This window comes from Notamacropus eugenii, chromosome 1, assembly GCF_028372415.1.
Source record: "Notamacropus eugenii isolate mMacEug1 chromosome 1, mMacEug1.pri_v2, whole genome shotgun sequence".
Taxonomy (NCBI): domain Eukaryota; kingdom Metazoa; phylum Chordata; class Mammalia; order Diprotodontia; family Macropodidae; genus Notamacropus; species Notamacropus eugenii.
The window spans coordinates 3,816,089-3,838,954 of record NC_092872.1 but is presented as its reverse complement, the minus strand read 5'-3'; the positions used below and the strand labels follow the sequence as shown (position 1 = coordinate 3,838,954).

At 36.2% G+C, this 22,866-nt stretch overlaps 1 protein-coding gene across 1 annotated transcript in view; it reads left to right on the top strand.

The window, feature by feature from the left end:
- Nucleotides 1-22,866, top strand: part of DOCK3 (dedicator of cytokinesis 3) — a 409,824-nt gene that overhangs the window by 18,415 nt on the left and 368,543 nt on the right. Inside the window, exon 3 of the mRNA XM_072612190.1 lies at nt 3,822-3,862. Within this exon, the coding sequence (XP_072468291.1) occupies nt 3,822-3,862 (41 nt within the window). The remainder of the gene's footprint in view (nt 1-3,821; nt 3,863-22,866) is intronic.

Here is a 22,866-nt window from a genome sequence, read left to right as displayed (position 1 = left end):
CCAGCCTAACAATTTACAATGAATATCTCCCCAATTATTTGAGTCTTCCTTTGCTTCCAGAAAATGTTGTATAATTGTATTTATATAAGTCTTAAATGTATCTGGGTAGCTTAAATTCCAGATACTCAATGGCTGGTTTTTTAGATAGTTTGAATAGAATTTATTTTTATCTCTCTTGCCAGGAGAGAGGAGGTGGTATCTGTCAGTGTTGTTGCCCAGGGAACATTGGAAGCTTAGCCAGAAGCAAGATGTTGTGTCTCAGGACATACCTTGCATCCAACATAGTAGACCTACTAGTGCTGTGAGCCCTAGACCGCCAAAATCATATCAGAAAAGCAAGCAGTGGTGATTGGTGGTGATATGGCCCGGGAGCCTCTAAAAGCCTGGCCAGCAAGCAGAAGGTCTGAAGTGTTGTGGGCCTCATGTTGAGCAAAAGCAGTGTTGTGGCCCAGGTAGAAAAAGAAAAGGAACAGACAATGAAATCACCACTAAATAGATGTATTTTTTATTTTCTGAGGACAATTCGTTCCCAATTCGCTCCCTTTTCTTCTGGTCCAGACTCAAATTGCTGGGTCTCACCCTTTCTCCCTTCTATTGATGATCAGCTAGTTTTGTGTTGTGGTAATTAAGTTTGCTCTTAGCTATCCACTTTCCAGCCCTAAGTGTTCCCTTTCAAATTTCCCTATTCCTTTTTTCAGTAACAGCCCAGTCCCTTGTTTTTTCAAGTTTTTTTAAAACTATTTTTAACTTCCTGTTGTCTGGTTCAGATGAGAATGAAGTTCATAAGATTCCTCTTACTCTCATCCCTTGCCTTCATTTGAAGAATATTTTCCTGTGATTCCCCAATGATGTGAAATAGTGAGTTGATACTTCTTCCTATCCATTGCTTTCCTATTCTTCCTTCCACATTCTTGATATTGTCGCTTTTTGTTACATCACTGATACTTAGAGATGATGGGATTCCCAAGAGACAATAGTCTCTTTATTCAAGATAACACAGTTGACCAAAATTTAGTCCTTTCAGCTTGTTCAAAACTTTAAAAAAAATTCTAAGTTTATTTTGTCTGTTATATTTCCCTTACTGAGGCAAAGTTTCTGTCCGTCACTGGTTCTCTCGACAGGAGTTCTTGAAAATCAAGCATTCTTTTAAAAGGTTATTTTATCTCTTGTAAAATTATACTTAGCTTTATGAATTTAATTTTTTTAAATCTAGATTTCTTCCTTTAGGTACTAGTATATCACATTCTAATCTTTTTTTTTCTAATATTAGAAACATCATCCTGTATGATTCTGGGTGGGGTTCTTTGTGGTACAAGATCTGTCTTTTCATTACCAATAGCAATATTTTTTCTTTAATCTAACAGTGTTCTGGATTAGTGCAGTCACATTTCTTGGCGTGTTAAACTTAGGATCCTTTTGGATGGTGTTTTGCAGATTCCATCTAGTTGTTTTTGTCCTTCTGGTTCCAGTATGTATGGATAAAACCATTTGTTAGATCAAACAGCACCAATAAATATTGCCCCCAAGTAATCTGTGAGCCAGACTCATTCTTAACATCTCATTTTGTTTTTTTAAACTCAATTTTATTTTATTTCTAGTTCTAAATTCTCTGTCTTCCCCCTCTTTTCCCTCACCAAGTGAAAAAGCAAGAAAAGCAAAACTCATTGCAAATATGAAGTGATGCAAAGCAAATTCCTTGCATCAGCCATGTCCAAAAAAGGGAAGAAAAAATGTGCTTCAGTTTCCAATTTGAGGTGATCTCTTTATCCGCAGATGAATAGCATGTTTCATCCTGAATTGTGATAGGTCATTTTGTTGATCAGTTATTAAATATTTTAAAGTTAATTATCGTAACAATAGTACTGTTATTATAGAAGTTGTTTTTCTGGTTCTGCTCATTTCACTTTGTATACAAGTTCAACCCAAACAAGACTTCCCAAGTTTTTCTGAAACCATCTCCTCCATAATTTCTTACAGCACAATATTAGTCCATCACATTCATATATCATACCTTGTTCAGCTATTGCATGACTGATGGATGTTCCCTTAGTTTCCAATTCTTTGCCACTACAAAATGAGCTGCTATAAATATTTTTGTATATTTAGGTCCCTTTCCTTTTTCTTTGATCTCCGGAGTATAGATCTAGTAGGTGCATTGCTGAATCAAAGGATATACAAAACTCAATAGCTTTTGGGGCATAGTTCCAAATTGCCTTCCAAAATGGTTGAACTAGTTCATTACTCCTACAATAGAGCATTAGTTCTGTTTTCCCAGGGCTCCTCCAGCATTTGTCATTTACTGTTTTTTCACGTTGGCTGATCTGATGGGTATCGTTAATGATGTGATGGTGTTTCAGTGTTGGTATAATTTGTGTTTCTCTAATTATTAATGAAAAATCTTTGCAACACATTTCTCTGACAAAGACAAAGAAATGAGACAAAGATCTCATTTCTAAGATATATAGGGATCTAAGGCAAATATATAAGAAAAAGAGCCATTCCACAATTGAAAATGGTCAAAGGATATGAAATGGCAATTTTTGGAGGAAAAAAATCCAAGGAATTGAGTCAGATTATTTTTTGCCTGTTTTTTCAGTTTAATGTAATCAGTATTCTCTATCTCTTGTTTGGTCATATATTCTCCTATTCTCCATAAATCTAACAGATAAAGTATTCCTTACTCTTCCAGTTTGCTTATAATATCAACCTTTATATCTAAATTGTGACATACCATGATTTCTTAAGCCATTCCCCAATTGGTGGGCAAATACTTTTATATCTAGTTCTTTGCTACAAGAAAATGTGCTGTCACAAATACTCATGTACATATGAGTCCTTTCCCTTTGTCTTTGACCTCTTTACAGTTGGAGTTTAGCACAGCACCTGCCACACAGTTGGTATTAAATAAATGTTTATTTATGATTGATTTCCACAGTAGTAATATCCCTAGGTTACTCACTGTAGTATTTAACAAATTATCTCCTCCAGGGTAGATTGGGGTTTGGGGTTGGAATTGAGTGAGCTCAAGAGGGTCTTTGTTCCTAGACTGGTGTGCAATGGGAAGGAGATTATTATAATTCAGAATGAGAGAAACTGAGATACAAGTAAATTGGACTTTCTCAAAATTGTTTTCCTACCTGCTGAACTGGACAGGGATGGATCTCTGTTTTGTTGTTCGATAGTTTGCTTTTACTGAAGGGAAAAGATGATAACTCTTTCCTAGTTTATCTGGTGTCACACAACCTTATTAATGACACAGCTAGAATGGTTAGGGAGAGAGAATCATAGACACTAAGACAAAACAGTGGAAATAATAAGATGAAGAGAACTGAAATGAGATCCTGTTATACCAACAGATCCTTCACTGCCAGTTCCATGGACTGGTGACCTTTTGAAATCCTGGGAAAGGGAGAACTGAGTGGGAATATGATGGAGGGGGAAACATAGTGAAAGTAGGAGTTAGGAGAGCTGGGATTTATATCAGAGTTCCATTTGCTCACTGGGTAACTTAGAATAGGTCAATTCCTGGATGTTAGCATTCTCTGTAAAATGATAATGTTAAAAACTCCTGGCTCTATGATTCCTCCACAGCTAAGATGCATTTAAACATGTGACAAAAATGAATGGTGTCATATTCACTTGAGGTCATCCTTTCTAGAGGAAAATATTTGACGCAAATCCAGAATTAAAAAAAAAGACAAATTTTAATTATAGTTTGAGTTGTATTGACACTCAACCCATTTTGGTAAATGTACTCCAGTTACATCTTGAGAAAAACTTATAATGGCGTGCTTCTAATGTATTTTTTTCCTTTACTTTAGGTTGGTACAGAGGCGTTTCAACAAAGAAACCTAATGTAAAGGTAATGAAAATTTCTTTGGCTTTTTTTCACAGAGATGTTTGTGTTCAGTATAAGCAGCCTTCTCTTTTCAAAGTGTTGTTGGAAGCATTCTTCTGATGACTATAGTTATCATTCTACTGACATTATTAGACCACATTCCTCTCTGAATCAACACTGCTAAGATGGTTATTTAAGGGAATGGAAAATGTCAATATGGTCACAGCTGTAGAATATGTGTATTTTTTTTTTCAAAGAAAAGCCCAGTTGGCAAGTGTGATAGATCTTGATGTAAGCAGTTCGAACAATAAAAATCACAGTTAAAAATTCACAGACATGAACTTAGGAGACTGTACAATTTAACAGATTTTTCAAAATGGAAAATCTTCAAATAATTTTATTAGAATTTTTTCTCTTTTGACACAAGGTCTCTTGATAAAAGCCATGAAACCTTTTTATCTTATTAAAAAATGTTCGTTTCTTACACTGTATCTTCCAAGCATGTCTATTCCATTAAGAATTAGTATGAATTTTAGCAAACAAACAATGCTTCTGAACCACTGATACAAGTGCATTGATAACGATTCCCCCATTTTACATCACTATAAGAAGTTCATTCTTCTCACATTCTAACTTATCCTGCATCAAGTCATGGGTATGTAATTTACGGCTCTCTTGTCAAAAGCTATTTACCTACTTTTTGGTGTAATATCCTTTTTTATTTAAAAAGAGAGTCAGATTATTGTGTTTTATTTTTAAAAGCAAATTCTACTCAGAATTGTAAACATTAATCATTACAACAGAATGTTCATTCTGACAACAGTTTCCAAGGGAATCAGCACGGGGAAAAATCCTTCCAGTTTTAATCTTTACAGCAGATTTTCCCCATCATTTCTAAATTACAAAATCACCTGATATTGTTCACTGCTTCTGTAATGAAAGTTTATAGAGGAGAAACATCCTGATGTAATGAATAGAGAGTTAGCTTTGGAGCCAGAAAGACCTGAATCCAAGTTCCTTCTCTGACACTTCCAGACTGTGCTTCTGTATTCCAAGCAGCCCTCTAAAACCAAAAGGTGTTCACCTGGATTAGGAGAGAGCATTTCCTCACCCAGGATTACCTTATACCGGTGAGATCACAGGCTCCCTCTACCCCCACCCCAAAAGGCTAGTGAAGGAGCAAGTTTCTCCTAGAGATTCCAGAAGTGTTCGTTTGCTTTAAAAAGACAGAAACTGAGTTTGTTTTTAATTAGTTGGTTCTTTAATTTTGTTAGCAATATTTATCGTCTTAGGTCCCAGACGCAACGTGTGATCAGGAATTAAAGCAGCTGTTTTGTGAACGTTTGAAACCTCCGTGTTTTTGTAGTTACGACCTCACGTGCACGTGCTTTTGGAAACTTGTGAAACATGAAATATTAAGCATTTTATGGTCACTGTAGATCATTTGCATGGTATTTTTTTTATTTGCATGGTATTAGTAACAGTGTGCTATTATTGCTATGCTAAGTGATATATAAACCCAAAGACGATTCTGCTGCTCTCTACAAATTTTTATAGATTTCAGAAAAGAAAACGAAGCTGGAGATATATTCATGGAGTAGCATTTAACACAAACATATGACGAAAGATTTTTTTATTTTTGATTTTTTAAGTTATATATTTTTTAAAAATTATATTCTTGCTGGTAAAGAAAATAATACATCTGCAAAGGGACTGAAGACTAAGGTAAGGGAAGTGATGACTTAAGTAAAGGGGTGGAAGTAAAAGTTTTCAGATCTAAGCAGTAAGCAGTTATTTGTGGTAAAAGGTAAAAGTGAGAGTGAAAGCCTAAAGACCTCCACTGAGAGCTGAGTCCCTGAAGGAATGAGATGAAAGTGACAGACATTCAAGCTACAATTAGCACTAAGAGAAAAGGAAACACCTCAGTTGGAGAAAGGGAAGCCTCAGCTCAACTATCAGTGATAGTTCTTAAAGGAAGGAAGGAGGGAAGGAAGAAAAAGAAAGGACAAGGAAGGAATAAAAAGAAAGAAGGAAAAAAGAAAGAAGGAAGGAAAGAAGGAAGGAGGGGGGAAGAAGGAAGGAAAAGAAAGGACAAGGAAGAAAGAAAAAGAAAGAAGGAAAGAGAGAAAGAAAGAAAGGATTCTCCTCTTCCTCAAAAGAAAGAAATTCCCAAGGGACAAAAGTGAAACTGAGAGATTTAAAATGTATCACACCAGAAGAAGACACCCTTGGGTTTAATTGAGAATTAAATGAAAAGTCTCTCCTTCCTTCTTCATCTAAAAGAAGGGACTAAAACTAAAGCTGGTGATAGAAGAGGAGAACTTTGGTGTCTGTGGCTAGAGAAGAGGCCTAACGAAAGACCACTGGATTGACTAAAACAAAACAAAACAACTTGAAATGAGGGCCATGCCTGTTAATTAAGGAATGACCAAATAAGTTGTGGAATATGAATGTGCTGTATTGTGCTGTAAGAAATGAGGAAATCGATGCTTTCAAAAAGGCATGGAAAGAATGTGAATAGATGCAGAGAGAAATAAACAGAACCAGAAGAAAGATTTATACTCTTCTATCAACATTATAAAAATGAACAATTTTGAGGACTTTATAAACTGATAAAGAACCAAATGAACAAAATTAACAGAATAATTTATACCGTAACGACTGCCCTGTAAAAGCAGACAACTCTGGGAGCTGTTAGAGCTCCAGTGAATGTAATGAGCCATTCATGATTTCGGAGGACCTATCATGAAACACGCTGTGCACAGAGAGATGAATTTGTGGTGCAGATTGAGACATGGATATATACAATTATGTGCATTTATATACGTATTTGTGTACAGACATTGAGAGAGCTTGGCTTGACGATGCTTATTTGTAATAAGAATTTATTCTCCCTTTTTCATGAGGCTAGGGATCAGGAGGGAGAAAATATATTTCAGTTAATTTTTTAAAATACAGATTTGGAGGAGGTTGGTACAGTTGTGAAATGTAACGTGTGTTCAGATGACGTCATGGCACCATCAGTTTTGCTTAGCTGTTTTTCATTATTACAATAGATCTGTCACAAACTGGCAGCAATCATCTACTTTGTAATGTAAAAGCAAAAAAAAAAATCCATTAAACTTTTTTTTAAACTAAGAAATAAAGATTAAATACTGAAAGCCACAAATGAACCAACAGCAAAAAAAAAAAAAAAAAGAAGAAGAAGTTTAAGGACAAACTCGTTAAGTACTGATTGCTTGTTGCCACACAGAGGGAATTACCTAGACCGGTTTGCTATTTTCCAGGAGCTTATGATATGAGATGGTTTCTTCCTGAGTAATCATTGCTATGGCTTAATTTAGTCTCTCCTTAAGTCTTCTGGACTAAGATTTATTAGTGCTACATTAGAAGGAGCTTTGTTCTACCTGGAGCACCTAGATTTGGAGAAATCTCTCAAAATATATTGAATTTCTTGTCATTTGAGGGCCTTTGACAAAATGTTTTATATTTCAAAACACACGGTTTTAGGAGATAAACTGTTCCCAGAAAAAAAGAGAGTATTTTAGTTAGAGAGCCTGGATTGGAATCCTCACTCTACTTAACCTCCCTGAAACTTAGTTCCTTCATCTGTAAAACAAGAGGATTTGGCTAGATAATGTTGAAGGACACTTCTAACTTTAACTCTTCAGCTGTATTATTCTAAGCCTTTTGGAGGACCCTTATGAATGGAAGGTAGGATGAATAACCTGTCAGAACCTTTTGTCTCCTCTCTATGAAAGCATGACCCTGTTCCCAAATCAGACCCAGCACAGCTTGGCTTCACCACTGAATCTCATCCCAATGGAAAGAATTTTGTGGAGACCTTGTCTCATTTCTCTTCTCCTTGTCTCCCTTCCCCATCAGCCTTTTTCCTAATGCTCTTGTTTATCTACTTTGAGTCTTTCCTGATGCAAAGAAAAATTCCACTGAAGTACTAAGTAATAGTCTTGTATTATTATCAAAAGTATGAAGTTTATGAAATATTGATGAGTTTCAGCATACCTTTTCAACTTAAAAAGAGAAAGAGTAAAGAGCCTTTAGGCGCACGTCACTATGAACACGTGGATATCGATGAAGCACGTTTACAAAGATTACATTTACATGGCGCTTGGTCAGAAAGTTTTGACTAACTACCGGGGAGCAGAGGACCCGTGTCCAGGGCTTTAGGTGGGGTTTTCTGATTGTATTTTATAGATACAATGGCAAAAATGCTTTCGATTTCTCCCTTTCCAAAACATTTGATTTAAGAGAATTGAAATGCCAGCACAAACCGGTATTGTTTTTTTCTAATTATGTGCCTCCCACAGATAATGTCACATTCCTATAAGTTCAGTAGGAACAATAGGAGCTATCTTTAGCATATACTGTGTATAAATAATTTGTTACATAAGTTAGGGGTGCTCGTTCGTGTGGTTCATGGGCAAATTTTTGGATAGTTTCTCATGTGTTGTCTTTTGTTTAAGCCTACATTCAATTCGGCATCTCTACAGCTAACACAGGGCATGGTATATTAAATACCAAATAGTTTTTGGGTGCATGAATATTCTTAAAACCAGAAAGAATGTAGTCACTAGCTTATCTTGAGGGAAAAAAAGATTTAATACATATTCACTACTAAATGTGTTATATTGTATAATTAATGTGGTCATTACTCATGATGCGGCTGATTTAATTCTAAAAGCAAGATGAAGTGTGATGACCAAGCTCCAAAAACAAATATCCTCATGACTTCCATTTCAAAGGTACCTTTAACAACAGAGCTATTGGACATATGATTTTCAGAATTTCCTCCTTCTCTTCTATATTGGTAGATATCACTGTGTTGTACTAGTACTGTTTCAAGGATTAACACTGCATTTGTACCCACTTGCCACTTTATGGATACCGTATTTGATAAACACTACATTTATCCCATGGTTATTATTACTAAGGCAAGGAGCTGACATGATATCCATTCTCCTTTGAAGCACAGTGTTGAATCATTTTCTTCAAACTGTTTACTGTAGTCAATGCTTAAAACCCTTTATTAAGAAAATAGCCCTTTTCCTGTAGTATTTATTTTATTACTTTTATATATTGATGTGATTTTGGGGCTATATTTTTAAAAGACATTTTCTTGATTGCATGAGAGTATGTATATAACCACTACATCCTTCTCATGCCTCGAGAATTTCGGCAAGGGATTCACTTTTCTAAGAGCAGATACAATTCATGGATGATGAGCAGTTAATTAAGATGATCCATTTGGGTCCTGAGGCACCAGGAAAGAGCCAAACCAGGAATAAATCAGGGATGGACAAAGATCATAAGAAACAGAAAAGAGAGAATTTTGTGATTTGGTACATCAGTTGTTTTGGGATTATTTGTCCCTCTTCTGTCTGTCTGTCTAATGTGTGTGTATATATATATATGTATATATGTATGTATTTTTATGTGTATATATGCATATGTGTATATATATATACACCTCTACATATACATGCACACACATATGTGTATGTGTGTATGTGTGTGTGTGTATAAAATCTCACCCTTGATTGATTCCTGGTTTGCCTCTTTTCTGGTGACTCAAGACCCGACCACATCATCTTGAGTAATTGAAAATTATAGTTGAAAAATATATAGATACATATATAGCACACACATACATATATAGTACACACATATAATATACTTATGAAATTACATACATAAATTTCAGTTTGACTGTATTGAATGAAATTGGACCATATATGAATTGGAAGGTCATTACTTTAACCTAGCTTCTTCATTTGCTGTATATACTCTTGGCACTTTTACAAATATATACATGTACTGTTTTTTGTTAAATATGAAAAAAGATAAGTTAATGTGAAGTTTGAAGTGCCCTATCAGAGAGGATAAATACATCAAAAGCAATATGCTGCTAATATGTATATTTTATACAAAATATGTGTTTTGCCTTTGTGAAAAATTCTCAATGTGAACTTTTTTCTACAGTGACCATTTCTGATTTAATAAATAACTTTGGCTCCTCTCCAAAAAAATAAGAAAGGAAAAGCTGCTGCTGGATGAATACAAAGGTTAAAGCTTTGTGGGAGCATCTTTAATCAAAGGAATATTAATCACTTCATTTGATTCTATCCATTCCTTTTCCAAAAAGAATTAGCTTGCTCTGAAATGGAATATGACTACATGGCTGAGCTTCTTAAAAAAATATGAAACTTTTTTGATAGCTTAGAAGGGATATTGCCCTGACACTGGTAATCACTCTCTTTGTAAAGAGAGTGTACACCCCGTACACCCTGTGCCCAAAAGTGCTGTTTGAAGGTCATCCTGAATGAAGTGTAACTCTGGTGAAGGACTTTCTTTCAGTGTGTGGTTTGTCTCTGCTTCTTTGCCGCTGGATCATTCAAGCTTTTATTCAGGGGATAAAATAAGTAGGAGAAAGGAGATGTTAGCTTGATGTTCCCTCTATCTTAATGAGGAAAGATTTTAAAAGAAACATATAAACTATTTTATCTTACTTTTTATAAGAGGAGATAATTTGTCTTGAAGAAATCAGAACAGAACTATTCATAATAATTTATGGAGTTATCTGGACTACAATGACACAAATTCATTTGTTTTTACGTTTTCTAGTACTCAGGTAGCATCTAATTCTTACTGAATGTTTGTTAGTAAATTTCAGATATTAGTAGATGACTATATGTGTGTAAAAATTTATGTAGAGCTTTACATATTTACATGTAATCTGGGGTTCCTAGGTTCCCTGCTCAGTACTGTTCCTATGGAGACATCAGACTCTGGAGACGCAGAGTATACTCTACCCTAGAATTCACCAGTTTTTGATGTCTCTTTGAATTTGGTTTTAGAGACTTTTAAGATGAAGATGGAAGAATTTGTCCATCCATCTTGTGTCACAGAGAAGGAAATGCCACTGACAAGGTAGAGTAGTACCTGACTTCTAGACGCCATCTCCCCCGCCACCCTCCTCTAGGATTCTGGTGGATCTGGTGCAGGACGGTAACACTCGGAGCTTATTGAACACTCTCCTGTTTTCTGCTTCTCTAGAGAAAGAAGAGAAGAAGGGACAGACGTCTTAGCCACTTTTCCAACTCCCACAGTGGAAGCCCAAGTGATCAGAGCTCATTCATGCTGTTTACTTTCAGATCACATTGTCTTATATGTCCTATATCCGACTGTATGCAAAGGAAATCCAGAAGCTGCCATATCCTTGTCTGATGGGAATAAAGATGGCAATAGACAAAATTTCATAAGAGGTTTTGATCTTCTAAAGACAGAGGACTCTCATGTTCTCTTCACCGTGGCCGAGGTGCAAAGAGGGGAGAGGATACATACATGTGTGGATATACATCCATATGTACATATGTGTGTATATCTATACATCTAGATATATACACATACACCTAGATACACACATTTTCTTAAAGTTTTTTTTCTAATTTCTTATAATATAGGGAGATTTTGGCCAAAAAATCACCTGACTGAGTAAGAAGATGCATATGAGCCCACATCCCCAATGATCACTTTAATACAGCAAGAAATGTGCTCCCAAGACTAAGATAAAAACAAACGACCCAACCCAGTAGGAAATAAATATTCAAAAAGGAAAGAAATATTCTTATTACTGCAATCGGTTCTTTCTCTGTCTTCTTTTAATTAATTCCTTGCTCCTCCTGACTTATAATTAAGGATGTTTAAGCATATATTCAAGACCCCTTCCCCCCCACTTCTTCCTTGGAAGACCTTGTTTAGCTCATTTCCTGTCACTTTAAATCCATCTTTTGTTTGGTTGTGAATTAAATTTTTTTCAATTAAAATGCATTTTCCCTCCCTCTTACCCTGTCCACCAAAAAGAAGAAAAAAAAAGAAAAGGAAAAACCTTTTTATAAATATTTGCTATTAAGTGAAACAAAATCCTATGTTGGTTGTGTCCAAAATTGTATGTTGTCTCATGCACACTGAGCCCGTCAGCTCTCTCTTGGGAGGTGGGTAACATTCTTCATTATCAGGCTCTGGAATTATAATTGGTTATTGTGTTGATCAGAGATTTTAAGTGTCTTAAAATTGCTCTTTTTTACAGTGTTGTTATTTTTGTACAAATTGTTCTCATACTTCTTAGTCCACTCCGTATCATTTCTGATACATCTTTCCAGGTTTCTTTTAAATTACCCTTTTCATCATTTCTAATGCTCAGAATTATTTCTAATGATCCATCCATCCGTATTATCCTTGTGGGATTAGTTACAGACTATCAGAGTTGGAAGTCATCTTTAGAAGCCATCTATCCCAACTCACACCTGACTAAGATGCATTTTTGTAAGATACCTATTCAGAGTTCTTCCAGTCTTTGCTTGGAGTTCTCTGGTAAGAGAGAACCCACTCTATACAGAGGTAATCCATTTTAGTTTTTGATAACTCTAATCATTAGGAGATGATTCCTTGTCTCAAGCCCAAATCTGTTGTAGTTATTCTTCTTAGTTCTACCTTCTGGGGCCAAGGAGATCAAAGCCAATCATACTTGAATTACATGAAGATAATCATCATATTCTCTCTAAATCTTTTCTTTTTTAGCTCTTCCTATCCCACAGGAAAGCCACTTAATCTCTTAGTTCCACAGATAACTAAATTAGAGGAAAGTGAATGATGAGGATGAAGACGAGTTCCACATTGATAGTTCCCTAGACCAATGACATCACAGATCTAGAACAAAAGAAAAATTCTCTCTATCAGATTGTGAACTTCATTGGAGCAGGGACCCTGTCTTCATCATTATTTTTTCTTCCCTACTGGTTAGCTCATAGAGTGTGGTGTATTTAAGGGAATGCTAGATTTGGGATCAGGAGACCTTCACATGTAATTCTGGCTCTCATACTTGCTAGTCAACTGGAAGTCACAACTCAAACTTCTAAGCTTCGGTTGTTGGAGTTTTTTCCCTGTAAAGTGGGAATAACACTTATTCTCCGTTTCTCATGTGGATACGAAGAAAATAAAAATTTTATCTTTGCATCCTCAGGGCCCAGATCAATACCTTATATATAATAAATGCTTAATCCTTACTGAGTTAAACGCTTTATAAACTTTAAAGAAGTATATAAATAGGATTTGTTTAAAACAGGTTTCTTTTTTTTGCGTATGGCAAGTACTCAGCAAATGTGGTTAAATGAATACTATCAGCCCTGAGCTCAATTCTATAGATCAGTGATAGTTGGATACATCTAAGGTTCATAACGCCAGCAGTTAAGATAATACTTGTGGAGAGTTTAAACTTTTCTGATTCTTAACACCCTCTCTACTTGTTTCTGCCCCTCCACCACTCTTTTTTTAGAATAGTATTTTGTTTTTTCCCTAGTTACACGTCAAGAAAGTTTTTAGCATTAATTTTTGCAAGATGAGTTCCAAATTTTTCTCCCTCCCTCTTCTCCCCTCTTCAGAAAATGGTAGGCAATTTGATACAGGTTATACATGTGCTACCATGTAAAACATATTTCCATGTATGTCACAGTTGTGAAAGAATAAACAGATCAAAAGGGGGGAACCACAAAAAAGAATAAAATAAGTGGAAAAAGTCTTCTTCAATCTGCATTCTGAGCCCATTAGCTCTTTATCTGGATGTAGAGAACATTTTCCTTAGTAAGTCCTTTATGCTTGTCTTGAATCAACAGCTGAGAGCAGCTAAGTCATTCATACTTGATCATCACATAATGTTGCTGATACTGTACACAATGTTTTACTGTTTCTGCTCATTTCATTCTACATCAGTTCATACAAGTCTTTCCAGTCTTTTCTGAAATCTACCTGTTCATCATTTTTTATTGCACAGTAGTATTCCCTTATATTCATATGCCATGGTTTGTTCCCCAATTGATGGGCATCCCTTGTATTTCAGTATCTTGCTTCCATGGAAAGGGATGCTATAAATATTTTTGCACATGTAAGTCCTTTTCCCTTTTTGCGACTTCTTTGGGATATAGACCTAGTAGTGGTATTATAGGATCAAAGGGCATCCACAGTTTGGTTGCTCTTTGGGCAAAGTTCCAAATTGCTCTTCAGAATAGTTGGATCAGTTCACAATACCACCAACTGTGCATTAGCGACCCAATTTTCCCATATCCTTCTCCAATATTTATCATTTTGTTTGTCTGTCATATTAACCAATCTGTATGAGGTGGTACCTAAAAGTTGTTTTAATATTCATTTCTCTAATCAAAAGTTATTTAGAGCACTTCTTCATATGACTATAGGTAGCTTTGATCACTTCACGAAAACTGCCTGTTCATATTCTTTGGGCATTTATCAAATGAGGAATGACTTGTATTCTTATAAATTTGAGTCTGTTTTTCTATATATTTGAAGAATGAGACCTTTATCAGAGATACTTGTTGTAAAGTTTGTTTCCCAGCTCTCTGTTTGCCTTCTAATCTTGGTTGCATTGGTTTCATTTGTGCAAAAAAATTTTAATTTAATGTAATCAAAATGATCTATTTTACATTTTATAATGTTCCCTATCTCTTCTTTGATTACAAACCTGTAACTCACTTAATTTTTCCTTTAAGAGTTTGGATGCTATATCACTTGATGCATGCACATTTAGTAGTAATATTACTTCATTGTCTGTGGTACCTTTTAGCAAGGTGTAGTATCCTTCCCCAGCTCTTGTAATTATGCCTCTTTTTTTGCTTTTTCTTTGTCTGAGATCAGAAGCACAATAAATTCTGCTCCATCCCCTTACCTTTACTCTCTGTGTGTGTCTCTGCTTCAAGTGTGTTTCTTGTGAACAACATGTTGTAGGATTCTGATTTTTGATCCACTCTGCTATCTGTTCCTATTTTATGGGAGAGTTCATCCCATTCACATTCACAGTTATGATTACTAATTGTGCATTTCCCTCCATCCTATTTCCCCCCATTTATACTTTTCTCTCCCTATTCACCCTGTCCCTTCTAACCAGTGTTGTGTTTTTGTCTACCACCTCCCCAGTCTTCTCTGTCTTCTGTGATTCCCCTCCCCCATTTACTTAATCTCCTCCCCTCCTGCTTTCCTATCATGTAAAATAAATTGCTATATTTAACTGATTGTACATGTTATTCCCTCTTTGAGCCGATACTGATGAGAGTAAGGTTCAAACAATGCCCATCACTCACCCTCCTATCTTCCTTTCCACTATAATAGGTCTTTCATATTTCTTTATGTGAAATAATTTACTCCATTCTATCTCTCCCTTCCTTCTGTACCAGTGTATCTCTCCTGGATCTGTTTTCCAGGTCAGTTATTTTTCCCATGAGATATTTTACATTTTCTTCTATTTTTTCATTCTTTTGAATTTGTTTGATTGATTCTTGATGTCTTCTAGAGTCATTAGCTTTCATTTGCCCAATTCTAGCTTTTAAGGAGTTGTTTTCCTCACTTAGCTCACTTTCTTTTCTCTTTGGTCAATTGTATTTTTTAAACATATTTTTATTTTTAATTAATTTATTTATTTTTAGTTTTCAACATTGATTCCCACAAAATTTTGAGTTGCAAATTTTCTCCCCATCCTTCCCCTCCCCCACCCTAAGACACCATGCATTCTGATTAATCCCTCCCCCAATCTGTGCTCCCTGCTCCCCTCCCTTCCCTTATCCCCTTCTTCTTTCTTTTCTTTTGGGGCAAGATAGATTTCTATATTCCATTAACTGTATTTCTTATTTCCTAGTTGCATGAAAAAACAATTCTCAGCATTCGTTCTTAAAACTTTGAGTTCCAACTTCTCTCTCTTCCTTCCTCCCCACCCATCCCCGCTGAGAAACAAGCAATTCAATATAGGGTATAGATGCATAGTTATGCAAAAGACTTCCATAATAGTCATGTTGTGAAAGACTACCTATATTTCCCTCCATCCTATCCTCTCCCCCATTTATTATATTCTCTCTTTTGACTTTGCCCCTCCCCAAAAGTGTTTACTTCTAATTAATCTCTCTTCCCATTTGCCTTCCCTTCTATCATCCCCCATAGCCCATTTATTCTCTTCTCTTCTACTTTCCTGTAGTGTAAGACAGATTTTCATACCAAATTGAGTGTGAATGTTATTCCCTTCTTAAGCCAAATGTAATGAGAGTAAGCTTCACTTTTTCCCTTTCACCTCCCCCCTTTTCCCTTCCATTGAAAAAGCTTTTTCTTGCCTCTTTTATGAGAGATAATTTGCCCCTTTCTATTTCTCCCTTTCTCCTCCCAATGTATTCCTCTCTTACCCCTTAATTTTTATTGGATATCATCCCTTCCTATTCAACTGACCCTGTGCCCTCTGTCTACATACACATGTATAATCCCTCCAACTACCCAAATACCGAGAAAAGTCCCAAGAGTTGCAATATTATCTTTCCATGTAGGAATGTAAACTTTTGTAAGTCCCTTATGATTTCTCTTTCCTATTTATCTTTTTATGGTTCTCTTGATTCTTGTGTTTGAAAGTCAAATTTTCTATTCAGCTCTGGTCTTTTCAATATGAATGCTTGAAAGTCCTCTATTTCATGGAATGACCATTTTTCCCCTGAAGTATTATTCTCAGTTTTGCTGGGTAAGTGATTCTTGGTTTACTCCGAGTTCCTTTGACTTCTGGAATATCATATTCCAAGCCCTTCAATCAATTAATGTAGAAGCTGATAGAGCTTGTATTATCCTGATTGTATTTCTACAATATTCAAATTGTTTCTTTCTGGTTGCTTGCAGTATTTTCTCTTTGACCTGGGAACTCTGAAATTTGACTACAATATTCCTACGAGTTGTTCTTTTCAGATCTCTTTCAGGAGGTGATTGGTGGATTCTTTCAATGTTTATTTTACCCTCTGGTTCTAGAATATCAGGACATGTTTCCTTGATAATTTCATGAAAGATGATATCAATGCTCTTTTTTTTATCATGGCTTTCAGGGTAGTCCCATAATTTTTAAATTCTCTCTCCTAGATGTATTTTCCATGTCAGTTGTTTTTCTAATTAGATATTTCACATTGTCTTTTATTTTTTTATTCTTTTGGTTTTATTTTGTAATTTCTTGGTTTCTCATAAAGTCATTAGCCTCCATCTGCTCCATTCTAATTTTTAAAGAACTATTTCCTTTAGTGAGATTTTGAACCTTCTTTTCCATTTGGCAATTCTGATTTTTAACGCATTCTTCTCCTCATTGGTTTTTTTGGACCTCTTTTGCCATTTGCGTTAGTCTAATTTTAAAGGTGTTATTTTAACTTCAGCACTTTTTAGGTCTCCTTTTGCAAGCTACTGACTTGCTTTTCATAATTTTTTTTGCATTGTTCTCATTTCTCTTCCCAGTTTTTTCTCTACCTCTCTTACGTGACTTTCAAAATCCTTTTTCAACTCTTCAGTGGTCTGAGACCATTGTGTATTTTTTTGGAGGTTTTGGATGTAGAAGTCTTGACTTTTACGTCTTCCTCTGATGATATGCTTTGTTCTTCCTCATCTGAAAGGCTGGAAGAAAGTACCTTTGAATCTGTCTTTGGTGTTTGTGGGTTGAGAAATCTGAGAACCACAGCTGCTACCCGTGATTCTGCACCCTAAAGCCTGCTCTAGTCCTGTCATGCAGCCAAGGCTGAGCTGCACCCTACTCCAAGCCCAGTATGATAGACCTTTCCTGTTGTCCTTCCAGGCCATCTTGGGCTGGAAATCTCTTTCACTCTGTCATTTTGTGGCTTCTTTTGCTCTAGAATTTGTTTAGAGTAATTTTTTACAGGTATTTTATGTACTATGGGGGTAGAGCTAGAACAGGTTCATCCTTCTACTCTGCCATCTTGGCTCCACCCTTGTCAATTGTACTTTTTAAGGAATTGTTTTCTTTAGTGGGTTCTTGTATCTCCTTTCCCATTTGACCAATTCTACTTTTTCAACAGATTTCATTTTCCAAACTATTGACTCTTTTTTTGTAATTCTCTTGCATCACTCTGATTTCTTTTCCAAATTTTTCTTCTACCTCTCTTAATGACTTTAAGGTCCTCTTGGAGCTCTTTGATGGGTTCTTTCTACATTTGAGATCATTTCTTGTTTTCCTTTGGGGTTTACCCATAGGTATTTTGGCATTGTTGTCTTCTTCTGAGTTATGTCTTTATTTTGCCTGTCATAATAACTTCCTATTGTCAGATTCTTTGTCGTTGTTATTGTTTACTCCTTTTTTTGGCCTTTACCTTTCTTTTAAATTTGAGCTCTGCTCCTTGGGTGCAAGGGGCACTGTCTCAGCCTTCTTGTGCCAGCGTCTGCAACCCTGGCTGTTTATCTGGAGCTGCACTGGTATTGTCCTGAAGCCCACGGGGGACCCTCATTTCTGGTGCTATGCTGAGGGAGTAGACTGGGAGGTGACTGGTGCTACTGAAAGCCTTAGGGTCTGGCAGTGCTGAGGACAGTGGGGAGTTTCTTCTTTTCCTCAGGGATATACTGAAGCACATGAAGGTCTGGCCCCTGGAGGTTGCCTGGTTTGCTCCTAGGCTATGCTGAAGCACATAACAGTTCTCAGAACTGGAGTCTGACCGGTTCCCCTGGCTAAGCTGAGGCATGTAGCTGGGTCCTGGTGCTGGCATTTGCCTGCTCCACCACACCAGGTTTGAGGATCTCCTTCTGGTTTGCTCAGGTGGGGCCTGCTGCTAGCTTGCTGGAATACTTCTTTCCTGCTGACACTTCCTGGAATAGACTCCTCTTTTACCTGAGTGAGACAGACTTTTCTTGCTGATCTTCCAAGTTTCTTAGGCTAAAAGCTTATTTCCTTCCATCTTTTTGCTTGTTCTGCTAGTCCAGGATTGGCTTTGGAGCACCATTTTATGGTTTTTTGGAGGTGAATATGGGAGAGTTACCGGGATTTACTGGTTACTCCACTGAGTTGGCTCCTCTCCACCACTCTTACTGAAGAAAAGGAGGGGAAGGTGGCTAACATAGCTGCTTAATGGAAGGTAGACCATCTTATTCCCATATACCTAATCCATCAATGCCCTGAACAGATCAGAGCAAACTACGATCAAGGAAGCCAGTGAGAAACTACTGGCACTCCTTCCACCTGAGAACTACACACACAAAAAATTGGCCAGAATCCTACAGACAATCAGGAAGAGTGCTGCAGGTGAAGGAAGTGCCAGTGTAGGCAAAGAAGCCAACAATCTCCCAGTATGACCAGAGTACCAGGTGGGAAATGTATATAGCCTGCTAGACTCCATATCCAGAAGCAGCAAGAGTGGATGGTTCCCTGAAAAAAAAAAGCCCAGGGTGATCAGAAAGTCCTAGGGGAGGGACATTTGAAACCCCAGTAACTATAGCAGTTCAATTACACTCAGAAAGAGGCTTAGGGGTTCCAAGGTCCCTGGCACTCATTTTTTGTGATACTATAGGATGCTGTGAAGATCCAGTGCTCTCAACCTCAAAGATTGAGGATGGGGAGGACACCTAGCTCCCAGAGGTAGAGGTCAACACAGAGAGCTAGAAGACCCAGGAGGAGAACCAAGTAGCACACAACTACCTCAACTAAAGCACAGTAGGAGGGAGGGTAGAAATGGAACTTGTGCCTAGAACAAAACCTTATTTCAGGAACAAAAGCTAAAGAAATGAGCAAATAAAAGAAAACACCAATTAGTATGCAAATGTAGATCTAGAGATGCCCAAAAATACTTTCTAGAAGGAGAAATAACTATAACAATTGCAAGCAGAGTCTCAAAAGAAAAACTTGATTTTCCACAAAGATAAAATGAATACCTAAAAAAATGAAGCAAGAGATTAAAAAATGAAATGAAACTCTATAGCAAAGAATTAGGAGCATAAGCACTTACTTACCCTTAGGTGAAGTAGGCTCCCCCAAAACTAGAATAGAACAAACAGAAATCAATGCCCCAAGAAATGTTAGAACAAAATAAAAAGACTGAAAAACAATGAAATAAAGGATATCTTGTATCCAAAACAATAGATCTGGAAAACAGATCAATGAGAAGTAATTCAAGAATCACTGGACTCCCTTAAAACCATGTTATTAAGAAAAAACTAGAACATTAATTCCAAAAATCAAAAGTATAAACTGCTACTTGTATAAAATATAAACTAAATACATATATATGTATACACACACTATGTGGTATATGTATATGGTATATATACTCTGTATATATGTAAACTGTACATATATATACATATATAAAATATAAACTGTATGAAAATATAAACTATTATACTAGATCTATTAGATCCAGAGGATACAGTGTAGATAGAAAAAGTCTGCTGATCACATCCTGAAAGAAATTCCCAAAGGAGAAATCCCAGTAATGCTATAGCCAAAATGCAAAGTTCTCATATCATAGAAAAAAGTTCAAACACCAAGGAACCACAGTCAGGGTGACACAGGAAGTGGCCGCTTTTGCTATAAATGAGATGACGTCTCAGAATACAGTATTCGGAAAAGCAAAATTTATAGACATATCCAAGAATAACATACCCTGCAAAACTGAATATGCTTCTACAAGAGTATCTTTGAATGGAACAGAGAAGTTTCAAATATTTCTAATGAAAAGACTGGAGTTGAGTAGAAACATTGAAATGCAAGTACAGAACTTCAGAAGAACATGGAAAAGTAACTTTTTGAGCATTTGAAAAGGGGCGTCTGATGATGCAGTGCTAGGATCCCAGTAAGGGGATAAGAAACAAGTATCCCTTCAAAACCTAAATGTCTTCAAAGGATACTGAAGGAGTTAAATAAGAAAATGGAAAGGGACCTGGGAATGGATTGGTTCCGTTCTGAGCATGTTCAAGGGAAAAAGAAAGGAGGGGAAAGGGAACCTACTAGTATAGAAAAAAGGAAGAAAAGAGCAGAAGTTGCTATTTGTCAAAATTTGGGTGCGTGAGAAGACTATACAAACATGGGAGAAGAATAGGAGGAACATGAAACAGATTAATCTCACACTTGAATGAAATATTTAAGGAGTGTTGAATGCACGCATTTTGGAATAGAAATACATAAAATTCAACAGGTAAGCAAGGGAATTTGTTTATGTGGAGTGTTAAGAAGGAGGGAATAGCCCCAAGCAAAACAAACTTCCTGATCCTGAAGAAAGAGGTTAAAAGAGGGAGAATAGGAAAGAACTAGAACATAAATGATGCCCATTAATTGAGGAGCAGCTGAACAAGTGGTGGGATATGGATGTCATGGAGTATTATTGCTCAGTAGAAGGTGATGAGGTGATTTCAGAGAATCTTAAGTATGAACTAATAGAGAGAATAATTTACACAAAGTCAACAGCACTCGAAAGAACAACTTTGAAAAGCTCTGATCAGTTCGCTTACTGGCCATGTCTTCAAAGTGTCTCCAGCAGAAAACCAAAGAAAACTTACAGGGAAGCAAAGAAAAGATGGACAGCTCTGAACACAATGGGCGGCAACCATTAGATAGGCTTTCCTGAAATGGAAATTTATTGCTGTGTATTTTGAATCCTCTCTTATGTTCTGCTGTGTACCTTTTCTTATTTTGTATTTAAGTTTTAGTATTTAAATATTTAGTATTTAGCATTTTATGTTTCTTTTTTTTCTTATTGTGTATTTAAGTTTAAAATAAAGTAATAAGAAAGATGTAAAGAACGTGTGGGGAGCCTGCTATGAGATTCATGCAATCCAGACAATCCCAAGAGTTTTTAAATTTTTTTATTTTAAATTTAACCAACACCAAAAAATTTGCATAAACAAAGTAGAACAGGTAGTTGAATTTCTGTTACACACAGCTTGCTTTTTTAAAAAGTAGATCATATATTCAGCACATTTTTTCAAAACTGTACTCTTTGTATTTCCTTCTAAACTGATGTCTATTTTGTGCATTTTAGAAAAATACTCTAATTCCCACCCCCCTTTTCTGTCTTTTCTTCATTTTTTGGGACAGCACTATTGCTAGGCTCTTCTTCCTCCAAACCATTCCCAAATGAAGGGAAATGATCCTTTTAACAAATAAACGTAGTGAAGCAAAACAAATCACGTAATGGCCAGCTCCAAAAACGTGTGCTCATTTCATACCTTGGAATCATTGCCTGTCTAGAAAGAACGTTTTCCAGCAAGACTAAGGATAACAAACAATTGTTCAACGGCTAGAGTCTCATTGCAGGAATGCTCTTTGGGCTCCATTCTTGGCGTAGTATGTGAAGAAATAACACTGGCACTTAAGATATCATCCTTACCACCATGAACCTCATAATCTACTTGGATGTATATGACTCTCAAACAAATTTGAGAACTCAGAACTATTTTAGATTAATAATTAAAATACTGTACTCAGAAAATTACCTTATACAAATTAAATAAATTTCAGTAGAAGTGACTGTGTCAGACCATCAGAATTAGAAGCGACTTAAGAGGTAGCTAGTCTATTCCTTTGTTTTATACCTGAGGAAAATTTAAACTTTGAAAGGGAAAGGCTCTCACCCAAGGCCGTGTAACTAGTTAGTTACATACATACATCATATACATATATTTTAAACATATATTTAAATACATGCATATACGTATATTTAACATACATATATTTAAAATAATCCCTTCTCCAAGGGTACTGACTTTGAATCAAAAGATCTGAGTTCAAGTCCTGCCCTTGCCACATATTACCTTTATGTCCTTGGATAAATCAGATTAACTCTGGGCCTCGGTGTTTGTATCTATAAAATGAAGAGGTTGGACAAGATGACCTATGAATTTATTATATGGTCCCATCTCTGGTCCTGGCTTTATACTCTATAAAATAAGGAGATTAGACTGGGAAAATTTGATGTTTCTTTTAGCTCTTACTTCCTAAGGTTTACTTACTTCCTACTTTTAGCAAAATGAACTGATAACAAACATTACCTGCCTTTCTGAGTCAGAACGCCTTTCTGCTCAAGTCTCTGTGATCTGGTTGTCTCTTACAACCTTCACCTGAGGGAGATAAGATACATCCACACAAGTACCTTTGTTGCTCGAACCATCGTTTCTCCACTCTATGTATCTTTTAGACCTTTGAAAGACTATCAAGATTT